The 15,985-nt window shown below is 42.7% G+C and overlaps 1 protein-coding gene across 1 annotated transcript in view; it reads right to left on the minus strand.

Moving 5' to 3' along the window:
- Positions 1-15,985, minus strand: part of EBAG9 (estrogen receptor binding site associated antigen 9) — a 185,544-nt gene that overhangs the window by 114,653 nt on the left and 54,906 nt on the right. The window contains exon 4 of the mRNA XM_085605081.1: positions 12,402-12,480. Within this exon, the coding sequence (XP_085461207.1) occupies positions 12,402-12,480 (79 nt within the window). The remainder of the gene's footprint in view (positions 1-12,401; positions 12,481-15,985) is intronic.

Consider the following 15,985-nt stretch of genomic DNA (forward strand, 5'->3'; position numbering starts at 1 on the left):
AGAACGGTTTCCTTGATCAGGCAAGGCAAATCTTCATAATGTACAACAACCAACAATTCCTGATAACCAACGTAAAGCACTTCAATGCCTCGTCGGGGTAGAAAGCACTATATAAAAGCACTTAAAATTGATAACAATGTGCATGCATAGATCTAAGATTGACCGTCATACGTTTCCTATTTTGATGAGATATTTATTTTATTTATTTATGTGTTTCTGAACATCTGTCTTTGCAAGATGGGCCACAGAGCGCTAATTAAAAACATTGTATGGTAACTAAAAACATGTTTCTATAGTACACAATCCTGTAGTATTTGTTATCCAGAAACTGAGCATGGGGGACAGAACAGAGCAGTTTGTCGCAAAAATCTGGAACACTTAAGATTTCAGCAGTTCCCCGATACCAAAAAGGGACCGAGTCAACATACGGCGGGGACGAGTTAGGGCGTTGGTTGGGAGATGTGGTTCTTGTTCTCTGCTTTAGGGTCAAATGTGAAGAAGGCTCCAATGGAGGAGAATGGACAAAGCAGAAGAAGGTTTTTCTTCTTGAAAAATGGTTTGAGTTCTTCACACTGTTCGACATTACTTTTTAATAGCCAATTTCAGCCCACGATGCTGCACAGCAGTGGCTGCTCCTCGCACTGCACATCAGGATCAGCCCATGACACTGCCCTCCAAAGACCTCAACACACTGCTGCCGACTTGAAGAGCTTTACAATGCCAAACTCATGTCTGCTCTGTGTATTGCTTACCAGTATCCTCTTCTCAAACTGGTCATTATTCTGCCTATCACTGCCAGCTCATTACACTTGCCATCTTCATTGCCTGTGCACATCACCCATCAGGGCAAGATCCTGAATGCCATCAAGGGCCCACCAAGCAGCTCCTTGCATTGCCCATCAGTGTAAAATCTGCACGCTGTCTGCCAGGATCTGCTGTTTATTTCATTCTCCTGTTACCCCTCCTCACAGTAGCTTCATGTGCACACCAAACGCGCTTCTTACAAGGATGGCACTTTTTAAACATAATTGCAAGTCAATGCTTGGCATCTCTGCGGACGTAGCAGTCAGTAAGCCATCTGTGATATTGATTACAAGTACAGGCTTACCAGTATTGCTTTTTGTACTCTGCTGAAGCAACCAAGGGCCATATTACACATGACTGCACCAGCGCTAGTTGTTGCTGTGCGCCAGAGTACGTTTGTATTTATGTGCGCTTACGTCTGTGCGCTAAAACAATATGTGCACAGATGCAAATGCACATAAACACAGTGCTCAAAGTCCACGCCAACATCACGGCGCATTACAAACGGATCCTCTGTAATGCCATCAGGCGCATACTCTGGCGCGCAGCAACAACTAGCGCCGGCGCAGTCATGTGTAATAAGGCTCCAAATGGATACATTCTAGCCATGAAGTTCTGGTCTAGAAGGCAGGGATGTTAAGAATGTGATTATTAGAATGATCATGAGCAGGACCCTACAATTAAAAGGAGGGTTCAGCTGCAACGTGTAGGAAGGTCAGCCAGGAACAAATGCACCATTACTGCAACATTTACGTAAAGAATGTATTGGTCAACATCTTTACAGTCAGGAGGATTTCCCAAAAAATTTGACTGCTACAAAACATGCTGGCTGACACTAATAAGTAATTGCGACACATTAAGTGATAGCTTAATAAAAACAAAAACATGACAAGATACAAACATGTAGGAGAATTCCATAACCAAGAGAATGGATGAAGCTGGAATATATTTTGGGGGTTGGAAGGACAGAGATGTGCTTACAACTGAAGAGATATGACTGACACCTCACTATGCCTTCATTTCCTCTAAGAACTACAACATCTATTTCTAGTATTTAAACCCTCCTGTCCACATTCCTATAGCAATGGAACAAGGAACCAATGGTCACGGACTCCAGGGGACAGAGTCAAAAATCTAAAATCTGAAGTGTAAAAGTAAGACTCACCTGAAGCAATAAATAAATAAAGAGACATACAAAGGGAGATATAGAGCATTTAGCAGTTAGTGGCCCTCAGGGTGAATGCCTAACAGTAGCACCAAACAAAAGAGCACAGGACAATAGAACAGGGCTACTGTAGACAGATCCAATCATGCTGTATGTAGCAATACAAAATTAGAAACCATTTTGGCTGGTGGGTCATCTCCCAACTCAAAATCATCGGAGGGTAAAATAGCATGGCTCCAGTCACCAAATGACAAATTGTCTAAAATGCAGCTATCTAGATCACCTGAAAAGCCCCTCCCCCTTTTAAGGTGGTGTAACATAAGTTCAAAGAGATCATAAATAAATGGAAAATACTAACCTTGTTGAGAAAGGTAGAATACCTACACATTTACTGCCAAATACCCCAAACAGACAACCCAGGACATATTCCAGATTCATTAAGGCTAGGCAGGCATATAACTAGTCATAGCCCTCCGACATCCTCTAAATTGGTGTGCTATCACACCACCTTTAGGGTGTATCCTCAAAGTGGAGGCTCTAAATTGTTCTCCACAGCCTAGTAGTCTCAATGGTATAAGCTCTTGTAATGAAGTACACAAGGGGCAAGGAGCAGGTAGAATAATCTGCTTTATTGATATCTTCATACAACAACGTCCTATCCACAGGGCAAGCCAGAGATAACCGACTCTCCCAACACTTGGCAACAAAGTCTTTTGTCATAAGCATTCTAGTACACCTAAGAGTTCCATAATAACTAGTCAGCTGACATGCAGCAGCATGTCAGGCAAATACCACACCCCTTTCCCCGAAACCTAAAACAAGAACTCATTAAAAAAAAAACACAGTTCACATAAAAATACAACAACTTATCAAAACTATGAATATGAAGTAAAACTAAGATAATACAAAATCATGCAGTGCATCGGGAACTTTACATGTGCCGGAGCTTCTGCGTAAGGGAGTCCCAACCTTGGAAGGAACATCAAGAGCATCATGTTTAATGCAGTTACCAGAACGAATGGGAGCAATCCTGCCCAAATTCCATATGCGCCCATCATCAAGTTTCACAGCATTACGAAATAACTTCACCACCTTAAACGGCGGGGATAATTTTACATCAACTGACTTCTGAGGATAACGTACTTTCACTCTATCTCCCATACTAACCTTCGTGAGAAAGACAGCATGTCTAGAGTCAAAGTTGGCTTTTCTCTTGGCTAAATTGAGTTCTTGATTAACCTTCCATTTAGAGTCCCTGACATCTTCACTCACAGCACCTTTTACCCTCATCCAAGATTGAAACATTTGAGTGTTAGGAGTACGACCCCTAAATAACTCAAAAGGGATTTTCCCTGTGGTCAAGTGAGGGGTCAAGTGATAAACCATCACTCTTTCCATTATACAAGACCTCCAGTCTTTACCCTGCTCTTTAGAAAGTTAAATTGACTCTTTCAGCAACCGGTTGAACCACTCTACCATTCCATTAAACTCGGGATGATATAGAGAACAACGCTTGTGCTTGATCCCTTTTTTGTTTTAAAAATGTATCCATTTCCTTTGACACGAGTTGAACTCCGTTGTCTGTCAACATGGATTCTGGCAGACCCTCTCTACAAAAGATTTCCTCCAAGAACTTAGTAACGTCTCTAGTTTCAATGCTCTGCGTCACTTTAATTTCAGATCACCTTGAGCACATGTTGACCAACACTAGGACGTAAAACTGTCCTGCCTTATTAGCGATTGGCCCCAAAAGATCGAAGGCCACATGCTGCCAACACCTTGTGGGCCCTTCACGAATAACCACAGGCTGTACTCTCGTCTTGTATGTTTTATCACAAGCAATGCACTGAGCGCAGTCTCTTATCACACGCTCTACAAGGATATCAATCCCTGGCCACCAAAAATGCAAACAAACCCTCTCCTTGGTTTTGGAGATACCTTGATGTCCCCGATGGGCTAAATTGATGATTTTCATTCTAACCTGTGTGGGAGGAATGAGTCTAGTGCCCCCTAAAGCCAACCCCCACTTACAGAGAGTTCATCACGAACGTTCTAGAACTTCCGGACACATTCACTCAGTCTTGATCCCAGGCCAACCTTCAGCAACCAACTTGCAAAATTTCATTCGTGACTGCATCATCCTTCATGGCGTCCTTCCATTCTACCTCAGAAATCACACCTTCCACAATCTCGCACACCTTGTAGTCATCGTCTTCCCCAGGATCATTTGAATCAGCTAAGGGACTCTCACTCTGTTTTGTGACTAAGCGAGAGAGACAGTCAGCAACTTTGTTCTCTACTCCGGGTATGTAGCTTACAGTAAAATCATAATCTTACAGAGCAATCACCCATCTACATATCCTGGAGGAGATGGCTTCAAAACCTTTCTTACAAAACACTTCCTTTAAAGGCTTGTGATCAGAATGAACAATAAACAAACTGCCCCAGAGAAGTTTTTTCAATTTCTTGATGGCCCAGAAAATACACAGAGCCCCTTTTTTAACCACGGAGTATTGTACCTCCGGAACAACAAGCGTTTGTGAAAGAAACATGATGGTCACTTCTTTACCATTTTTTACTTGTTTCAGGACAGCGCCCAATCCCTTTGAACTGGCGTCGGTAACTAGAATCGAATTTGAAGAAGCATCAAAGCTCTGAAGTGATGGAGCATGACTTAGAGCCTTTTTGACATCCTCAAATTCTAATTGGCACTGAGAAGACCAAGAAAACTTCACACCCTTTTTTAGGAGGGACCTTAGAGTGAAGGTGCGACCTGCGAACTGAGGAACAAATTTATTATAGTACTCAGCCATCCCTAAAAATGTGACAAGGTCGTCTCTGGATTGTGGGACAGGAAGTTCCTCAATGATCTTCACCAGGCGATCTCTAGGTTTAACTCCTCCCTCAGTCAGTCTGTGGCCCAGGTAACCGATCTCCGAGAGATTAAACTTGCATTTATTCTCACGCAAGGTCAAACCCCCGACACTGAACCTATCGAGGACGATTTTAAGCCTCTCATCAGGTTCCTGTTGAGACGAGCTATGAACCAAGATATCGTCCTGATAAATCTTAACACCCTCCAAACCATCCAACACATCTTCCATGACTCTTTGAAAAACGGAGGCTGCGGAATTCCAGCCAACAGGAAGACGGGTGAACTTGAAGGTTCCGAAAGGGGTTATAAAGGCCGTCAAGTACATGGACTCCTCATCAATCTTGACCTGATGATAGTCCGCCTTGAGGTCTATAATGGAGAACACTCGAGCATCTTTCAACTGAGCCACCATCTCGGAGATGTTGGGAAGAGGGTACCTGTCCGAGATAACTGCCCGGTTGAGGGCGCGGAGGTCCACACACAATCTCACTTCTCCAGAGGCCTTGCGTGCTAAAACGACCGGAGCTAACCACTCACAGGCCTCTGTCTCGACAATGATTCTTTCTTGGTTTAATTTTTCAAGCTCAGAGCGCATAGATTCTCTCATGGTCAGTAGTACACTGCGCACGTTACACATCACGGGGACAGCATCAGGTTTGAGAGTGATTCTGTGTGTGTACCTTGAGAGGCATCCTAACATCTCATTAAAGACGCTTTTAAAATCAGAACCACAATCACATCCTTCGTTCATTTCTGCTATATTGCTTGATACAACATTCAAATGATCCGAGTGTGGAGTGATGTCTCTAAGGACGATGCAAGGATCACCAACGAGACCCCTAGATCTGCCTGATGGAACCAGCTGATAATGCTATCAGCCCTGCAAGAGACAAAAATCTTCCATGCTGTTAGTCTTCCCTTGTATTCAATGTTGTCCATAAAATAACTAAACAACTTAATGGGTTGCTCACCATAAGCTAATGGCCTAATGTCGGGTTTGTAGACTTTCACCTTCCCATTCAACTTCATGTCAGAGAAGATTTTTGAGAAAAGTGAAATCTTTGCTCCCGAGTCAAAAAGCATTCTGATTGTGCAATCATTTACTTGTACCTCATCTACAGGGCCTTTACTCTTGTTCGGACCATTTTGTAACAAAATTTCCCCACAGTGCAATTCGTCGTAATCAGATTCACTCTCGTCCTCTAGAGAAACCTCTTTGACACGGTTTTTCGGAGCTCTACAAGCTTTGGTAACGTGCCCAATTTTCCCACAGTTGCTGCACTTAGATTTGAGAACAGGACATGACTTGTCATTAGCAAGGTGACCAAACATGTCGCAACGAAAACACTTCACATTAGAGTTTCCCTTGGGTTTAAATGAAAAACAATGTGCTGGTTCACGCTGTTTTAAAGTTGTTAATGAAGATGAATGCGCTGGATCACGTTGTTTCAAAGTAGGTTTCAACAAGCTTTTTGTCACAGTGTGTACTTTTTCTTCCACTTTTCTTCCATTTTCCTTCTTGATGACCTCAACTCAGCCAAGTGAATGTTCTATTCTTTTCGCTATAGAAACCACTTAGTCTAATTTTGGGTCATCTTTTTGCCACAGTTCATCTTTGATCTTTTCAACATCGCAACCTAACAAACTGATCGTGAATGCGCTCCTCAAGTGACCCATCAAACTTGCAGGTGGCGCCCAATATACGAAGTGCAGTAATGTAAGCCTCAACAGATTCTTCAGACTTCTGTGTTCGCCTTCCAAAATTATACCGCTCCAGAATAGTGCTGACCTTCGGAAGTTAATGTTTATTGAGTTTTTTAAGACAAATCTCAAATTCATTGAGGCCATCAGATTCACCATCACACAACTCAGGAAGATGTTCGAACACTTCCTGTCCTTCCGAGCCTAGACAGTGTAATAGCAGAGCTGATTTTCTCTCAGCGCTTAGAGATACACCACAAATCCTAGCAAAGTTGAGGAATACTTTTTTCCATTTAGACTATCGTAAGATAGGATCACCAGGGTTGGATAGAATAAATGGAGGAGTATATTTTGCATTTTGAATAAGTGCACAGAAACTAGAAAACACTTGTCACATTAAATGAATAAAGTGACACCTTAACAATAATAAGTTTTCCCAAACAATAACTATGTTGCTTTAGAGATTAAGAAATAAAAATAAATATTTACGGTGTGCTCGTCACCGAAGAAACAAACAATTCGACAAGCATGTGTGCTTGTCACCTGACAAGCCGGTGTGTTTGTCACCGAAGTAATGATGAAGGATTGTAATTTTGCAAGAAGGTGTAAGCAGGAGTGTTCATCACCGAAGAAAGAATCTGACAAACAGGTGTGCTTAACACTGAAGTAATTACGGAGAACTGTAATTTGAAAAGAGTGTGTGCTCTTCTCTGGAGAAGTAATTAATAAGTAGGTGTGCTTGTCACCTAAGGAATGGTTTAACAAGCGAAAGTTTTAATGGTAAACTGCAACGTGTGTGCTGGTAAAAGAATGGTGTGCTTGTCACCGAGGAGATGATTTGACAAGCGAAGTTGTAACACCGAACTGGAAGGTGTTAAAAGAGTGTGCTTGTCACCGAAAGAATAATTTGACAAGCACGAGAGTGTTGCCAGGAAACAGGAGGAATAGAAATATTTCCAGAGCGGAGGCACGGTGCTGACTTTCGTAGTCAGGTTTCCAAGGGATAAAGTTACTTAGCAACCACAAAGGCAAGAATGCAGACGTCAATACGCAGGAGTGCTGACGAACTCTGTTGAGTGTATTATGTTGCATGTGGATAATAAGCTGATGTTACCCAGTGGAGTGAAGAACGCTGAGGACACTGAGGAATGCTGTGTGTGCCGACAAATGAATAGTGCATGGACCGCGCGCAGTAACGACGAGAGTTATTCAAAAAATGCCACGAAGTAAAGTAGCAGACTCAATCCCAGTAGAAGTTTGTAGAAAAAGCAGGGTGGATGAAAAGCAGCGCCGGGAAGGCGTGTGCAGAGGGAGTAACGGCACACAAGATTTTAAAAGATTGAGCGTGTGTAGAGAGAGGCAGCGACACACAAAAGTTTAAAGGATTATTTCAATGAAAGCATGCAGCGCACAGTAACTTTAAGACACAGAGGTGTGTTAGGACGTTTTGTTGTTGAAGAAGTCTTTTTACTTGCTTGAATAAAGACCACCATCTCCTTCAGAAATGACGTGCAGATCCTCTTTCGTATGAAAGGAGTACGTTGATTCCCAGGGTCCGTTGTTCTCCACTCGTCACCAGTTTAATGAAGTACACAAGAGGCAAGGAGCATGTGGAATAATCTTCTTTATTGAGATCTTCATAGAACAACGTACTATCCACAGGGCAAGCCAGAGATAACGGACTCTCCCAACACATGGCAACGGAGTCTTTTGTCATAAGCATTCTAGTACACCTAAGAGTTCCATGATAACTAGTCAGCTGACATGCAGCAGCATGTCAGGCAAATACCACAGCTCTGCTCTTGAACCCCTTCTGTAAAGACACTAGATGTTGGAAGCATGCTTATCTTTTGGGATACCTAGTTGTATTCAGGGGAGCAGCCTTCAACTGCTCTGTATAAACTAGGTCTAGAGACTTCGGCAAACAGGAGCTCAATGTGTTAATTTTTGTCTTGGCTGCTCGCTAACAATATAACATTGTTTTCAGTAACTGATAGCACTCACTGTAACTTGTGCATATTATAAATGCTTTGTAAACACTACCAATGAAACTGTCCGTATGGGTATGCTTTGCTGCTGCAAAAACGTTTGCGAGAATGTTGGTGGCAAGATGGAAGCAGTTCACAGGGGAGAAAACCATCCTCTAGTTCATACTCTGCTATTCTTAGTTTTTCAATACTGTCAGGAAAGAATACATAAGGTGATATATTGGAGCAGACCCCTGGAAACTGCACATGGTCACCTGTATGTCAGCTGTGACCACTGTACTACATAGTCAGACTTCTCTCAGAGAAAAGGAAATGGTGTGCCCAATCTGAATGGCACTGGGAGCTTGCCCATCTATGTGTACTTAAACATTTCAGCTGAATCTTGCATTCAACTTGCTGAACAATTTTTCGACCTAGTCATACATGGTTCGTGCAGCAGTTAGTGCTTCCAAAACATGGTGCTGAATGCGGCTAGTTTTTTACTTGCTAGGAGGAAGCCTGAAAGTCCCTTTTAAAGTCTTGGGGCCATATTACGCATTCGCATTGTTTGCGCCCGGCGCATCTTTCAAAAGGTGCGCTGGACGCAAACAATGTGCCCTATTATGATCTATGCGCTGCCCCCAGGACAGCCGCGAACTTGCGCTGGCCTCAGATTCATGTGAAAACACATAGCAGCCACTACGTTTCACCCTGCTATTAAGGGATTAGAGATCCCCTTGCAGGCAGGTGCAGTCAGTGACTACATCCGCCTGCAAGGGGATGTCTGGGGGTCCATGGGACCCCCTTTACCGCCTGCAGAGGGCTGCTGTCGGGAGGCACACAGAGAGTACGCCACCTTTTAAATGGCACACTGTTAGTGCCCCTCTTGAGGGCTTCTTTGACTCTGCGCCCGTGTCTGTAATATGGCGTGGGCGCAGAGTCAAAGGAATTCCCTCATTTGCATAGGGCACACCCCTATGCAAATGAGGGAACACTGCACCAGCACTACCTGTATTATAATACCAAGATGTCCTGTGGGGGCGCAAAGCGGGCGCAAGTGCCCCTGGGCACTTTCTGCAATATGGTTTCTGGTGAGCAGCGCAAAAGCCCTAAGGCAGCCCAGCTACACAGAAACATTGTTATAAAGTTCTCGCTATCCACAACCCGAGACTCGAGAAGAGCTACACAAAAAGGTGCAAATCACAGGGTGACAGCGAACATTATACAAGGAACACAGGCAGCAGTGTATAGTTTACCTTTTATCCTCTAACTTTTAAGGTATGTATACTGAAGTATAATTAAAGAGTTATCCTTCCCCCAACCCTGGCTGGACATTGACATCTTTATTGCACTGTGATAGCTGTGTTGTCCTGTACCTAAACTCGCGCTATGCCACTTATCTCGGCACTGACTATCCATCTTTGTCTACTTGGACAGTCAAGTTGGCTTAGTGAGGCTCTCTATTTGTCATGTACTCTGATTAACAATAAACTTGGTGGTCCCTGCAAATCCATGACCTGAAGACAAAGCCTAGCCATAATAGAGGGCCAATTCTCAAAAGACAGGTCGCATGGCCTTGATGTCCACAATATCAGCCAAAAGCAGTCTACATTTCCCATACTGGACAAACACTTTCTATTCTAATGGTAGCACTGTGCTCACTCTCTCTCCATGTACAAATAAGCATCAGTCTGATGTCAATTACTTGGTTATACATTGATTTCAGGCACATACAATGGTGGAGGGCAGATGGTCAACATATTTAAGAGACAGTTTGGAGTTGTGAGGCGCATTTACCATCACTATTAAGAATAGGGAAGATTGTTTTTGGAAATCAAAAAGGCTTTTTACCCCTCCCCCCACTTCTCTTCTAAAGGGTTTGTGCTCTTGAGCCCTTTTTTCTGTCCTGGGCTGCTTTTTTTATTATTATAAATGTTTAATATATTGTTGTGCATTAGGTTTTTTTTTAAAGGGCAATTGTGAGGTTGTGTTGTTTAATTTAGGGCAGAAATATTATTGTTGTATTGAGAAAGTTAATTAATAGTGGATCATATGAAATACAAATAATGTGGAATATATATATACTGCTGTCCACCCATATTTGGGCCTGTATTATACATTGTGCCCCAGGGGCGCAACCGGCATGTGCACCACGTGGCACTATGGTATTACAGAAGAGGGCTGCAGACGCTTGCGCGTCCCCTTCTGTAATACAGATATCACTGCGGTACATGTTGAGATAGGGCATTTTCTCATTTGCATGAGGGCGTGGCCTCATGCAATGGCGTGGCCTCATGCAAATGAGGCTATCACTTTCCCTCTGCCCCATATTACAGATGGAGGCACAGAGGCAAATATGTCTTTAACGGACACACTGAAAGTGCCTCCTACAGGCAGCCCTCTGAAGGTCGAAATCAGGTTCCATGGACCCCCTGAGACATCCCCATGAAGGCGGGTGCAGTCACTAACAGCACCCAACTGCAAGAGGATCTCTAGTTACCCCTGAAAAGAGCAGGCAGGTTGCCGCCTGCACAGTGAAACACGGAGCAACTTTTAAACAACTGCTCCGTATTTCACTTAAATGTGCTGTCCCCAGAGCAGCATGAGTTCGCGGTTGCCCTAGTGGCACAGCATTCGTTCTAATACAGTGCACTTTCCTTGTTTGAGCAGGGCACACCTTTTGAAACAGGCACTGTGGCGAAAACAAGGAGAGTGTGCAGTATTTGTAATACAGCCTTTGGTTTCTTCTTCAGTTGTTCCCTTTTTATTGCTTCGTGAGGTAAGGAAGTGGACTACTTAACCTATTGATAAATGATGTAATGTGCCGGGCCCATTTGTTGATGTTTGGTTGAATTAAGAGAAGAGCCTGCCATGAGAGACACGCAAGTGCTGAACTGACTCTAGTACATGTCCAATATTTAAAATGCTTCTTTATCACTTCTGTAGCAAAAGGGGATTATGAAGCGGTTTATCGGCACAGATGCATAACTCTGCTAGCATGTCCAGTCTGGCTTGCCCCTCCCCCATGCCAAGCCAGACATGCAGTCAGAAACGACTGGGCACTGATGAAAATATTTCTGTACTTATATAGCTTTGAAATGAGAGCGAGCTTGAAGCACCAGAGCCCATGCCTCACCGCTACCTGCACAATGGTGCATGCTCTGTTTGCTGAAAATGCATGTGCACAGCAAGGTTCACATGGCAGCACATGCCCATTAAGGCGGTAACACACATCAGAAAACGCTTCATTCAAGTGCAGAGTTTGTGTGCGTCAGGACTATGTAAACCCACAAGAAGAAGTAGAGGGATTCCCATCTGGCCTTACTCAAATTGTAAGTTGCAGCAGTTGCTACTAGTCAAAGGATTATTTGAATAGATTGATCTTAGGCCAGCTGTAAAAGGTAGGATGGTGTGAGGGCTGGAAGGCAGCAGTTACAGAGCCTAGTGACCAGTATACTCAGGAATGTGCAAACATAAAGGAGGATGGTAAAATACACAGTTATTTGGCAACGTTGCCAAAGAAACCAATACAGATGACTTAACTGTATTATGTACTTTTCCAAGACCAGCAAATCAGTGCTTTAAGCAAGCTCACTGATTCCTCTCAAAGGAAAATAAGGGAACCAATGCTCTCCATTATCCTAACATAATTTCTGAAACCTCAAAAAAACTGAAAACAGAAATTAAAATGACAAGTGGATGGAGAAGACATGCAAAGTCATGTAACTGCTCTTGTGCTTCGTAAAACACAAATTCTAAATGCATGGATACATTTTATTTTACCATGAACTCTAAAAGAAAATAGAAAGGGAAAAAATTAAGAAAACAAAACGGGTTCACCAAATATATTTCTCATAAAGAAACTTTAGCAGATCAAACCAGCACCTACCTGTTTAGGAACAGAGGAGTAATCTACAGTAGTTGGCAGAGTTATTTGGTCTCCACTGAGCTTCCTTCCTCTTCCCGTCCTAAAAATTGAGGGAACATTTTTTAAATTTCAAAATGTACAATATAGTTTTAAAAGCTGCTTAAAACACATATTTGCAACAGAAATGCCATGTAGAAATAGGACCAGGTTTATGAGTGTTTTTAAGTAAAGTGAAGCAAAGTAGCGAGAGATCGCATTAAGTACTATTGTTGGATTCTCACAGGATACCAATGAACAGTCTTAGTAAAGTAAATATGCAAATAATATTATAACTAGAAAGATGTATTACCTTTTGTTTGACCATGCTAAGGGCATTAAGAAAGTTACCAAAGTTTTAGCAAAATTTGAATCGCATTGGGTAAAACAAACATAGTCCTGGCTCAACCACTGGCCAATTTCCATGGCAGTGCCAGGCTACACTTGTCCCACTTCTATCCTACATTCATGCATTTAAGTTGCATGGCAGGATTTAAACAGTTGCATCAATGCATGTACATTGCGGACTTACTCTCAAGATGCTCGAGTGGGTGGAAGAAAAATATGAGTGACACAACCACAGACTAATGGCTGAAGTCTATCTGAAAACCCCAATTACTATGTTATACATAACATTTTAGTTAAAAGGTCTTGGCTGACGCTGCCTGCTAGCCTATTGTCTGAGAAAGAAGCCATGGAAAAATATAAAAGGCAAGGAAAAAAAAAAGATAAGCTGCAATAAAGATCAGGATAGCTTTTTGTGACTCAACCCACTGACCTAGCTCAGCAGCATGTGAAGGTAGCAATTATTCCACTGTAATGAGCTGTTTACCTGGCTCATGCAAGCATATATAATTACACTGCAAATGAGTTATCTAAACAGCTTCAGATGTATCCGTGATTACATTCTGAATGAATTATCTTACAGTCACATAAAGATACCTTTAATTCCATTTTAATATACTGAAGCACCAGTAAGTATCTTGTCAAAGTAGTTTAATATGAGATGCTAAAACCTGAATTACACCACATCTATGTTTAAATAAAAGTGTTACAACTACGCTGCAAATTAAACACGATAAAGCCCTGTTCTCTTCCTAAGCAAAGTTTATTAAAGAACCATTGGGTAAACCAAGTATAGTAAAAACGTGTTTTGCAGAATTGATTATCAATTCACGTTCTATAATGAAGCTTCCGGTTTGCGCATTATATTGGAGTAAATTATTATTATTATTAGTAAACATTTATAAAGCGCATGGCTACCCTCGGTCATCCCAGCGCTAAACAGCTGAGTAGAGAGCCGATCAATTTAAGAAGCTATTTGTTGGAATAGCCATGTTTTTAAAAGCTTCCGGAATGGTAGGATGTGCATTTCAGCGCGGAGGTGTAATGGTAGCATGTACACAGTCGCCACATTATAGGCAAAGGATCATCCTCCACTTCTTGCCCTCCTGATTTTGGGAACAAATGGAAGGTTGAGATTAAACGATCGCAGTTTCCTCTTAGGGCGATACGGAGTGATAAGAGGTTTGCGGATTGCCGGGCCTGTTCCCCACATATTCTTGTGGGCAATGCACAGAGCCTTGAATTTTATTCTTTCTATAATTGGCAGACAATGAAGGGTTTTTAAAGCTGGTTTGGCTGACTGGGTTTTTGGAATTCCAGGTAGCATCCTGGTTGCACAATTTTGGGCGACTTGAAGCTTCCTTAATGTTGCCATGGGCGCTCCCAAGTAAAGGGAATTACCATACTCCAGACGTGACAAAACCAACGCCTGGATGAGAATTCTCCTTGCAGCCATTGGGAGCGGTGGGAGGATTTTCTGGAGAGATCTAATGGTACCAAAGCAGGCCCCTGTCACCTTCATTGCTTGATGGTCAATCTTGAGCGAGTTGTCTAACCAAACACTCAGGCTCTTTATCTTGGTTTTGGGAGTAGGGGGTGGGCCTAGGCACTTAGGCCAGGTTGGGCTGGGGCCTACACTAGGGTAGTTACCTAGGAACATCAACTCAGTTTTGCCTCCGTTGAGTCTGAGGCATGAGTGCTCCATCCACGAGGCAACTTTCCCTACTCATAATTCGAAGTCCGACGGAAGGTTGCCGGCCCCATTAAGAGTTATGACCAGGTGTGTGTCATCCGCATAGGTCACAATCTTAATTCTATGAGGCAGAATGATATCGGCCAATGACCACATGTACGTATTAAAGAGAGTATGGCTCAACGAGGATCCCTGCGGGACTCCACAGTTGAGCCCTAGTCTCTGAGATGTGGTGTCCCCTGAAAAGACTTGGAAGGTTCTTTTGTCTAGATAAGATTGTATCCAGGAGATAGCGTTATCTTTGATCCCCAGTCACCCAAGTCTCTCTACTAGAATGGAGAGGTTAAACGTGTCAAAGGCAGAGCTTAGATCAAGGAGGATGATGGTAACTGCTCCTCCTTGATCCAGGATCTGCTTGCTGTTCTCCACCACTGTGAGAAGGGCAGTCTCGGTCCCATGTTTAGGACGAACCCCCGTCTGGGTAGCATGTAAAAGATCATGGGTTTCTACAAAAAATGGAAAGCAGAGGGTTCACATATTTCTCCAAAATTTTTACAAAGGCACATAACACTTCAAAATGTGCATAGCAAAAAAAGGATAATTTAATGGAGAACAGTTCCAAATTGACACAATCTGATATGCTGTGAAATAGCAACAGTCAAATAAACAAAGGCCACTACAAAAGAAATGTGCAAAAGCATTGGTCGGAGTGGAGAACTGATAACGCTAGGATGTGCTCTGAGCTTACATCAAAAGCATCCTGCTACCACATCACGCTCAAAGCACAAAGGAAAAACGAAAGTAATTATAAGGCAGTATAACTACCTTGAGTGCAGAAGTGGTCCTTGTAAAAGAGCAAAATGCAGTCACTCAAAGTGAAGTTAACCAATGGCTTGAGGTGACAGACCCATTGCACCATGCTGTAGGCTGAAGTGGGCAGAAGCAAAATGTGAAGGACAACAGACCAATGGATCAAGAAATACGGCTGAAAGCCCCTTAAAGGAAGTATACTATACTTTTAATTTTAGTAAAATCAAAAAGTGTTGGCTAACGTCAGACCTACAAACAAAAACTTGTTTTATATAGTGCTTCACAGATCATTTCTGCAGTTTCCATGAACTGTAAATAATGGGTGTTACCATTACGCCATTGTAAAAGTACTATTTCTTTTAATAGTTCTGGAACACTTCAGACTGAGTATAACTCATGAAATTGGGGTGCGAAGTTTAAACTATACAGGAGGTGGATTCACACCAAACGCACCAGATCAGAAAAACTCCCACATGGAAGTAATGATTCTTGGGGAAATCAGATGCTAAACAACCAAGACTTAATTTCTGGAGTCGCAAAATTACATGCAATACCGAGCAGGGTGACAAAGTAGGCCCTTCGCTGCCAGGTCCAAGGAACCCTGTAGTCCCAATAGATCGTGATGTAAAGGGCTACCACTGGGAATGAAGGATAGCCTTGCTAATGCAGAGAATACATTTTACTCCCTTACAAATGAACTGGATGACCAGAAGGATTGCCT

Source organism: Triturus cristatus, chromosome 5_1 (genome assembly GCF_964204655.1).
Source record: "Triturus cristatus chromosome 5_1, aTriCri1.1, whole genome shotgun sequence".
Taxonomy (NCBI): domain Eukaryota; kingdom Metazoa; phylum Chordata; class Amphibia; order Caudata; family Salamandridae; genus Triturus; species Triturus cristatus.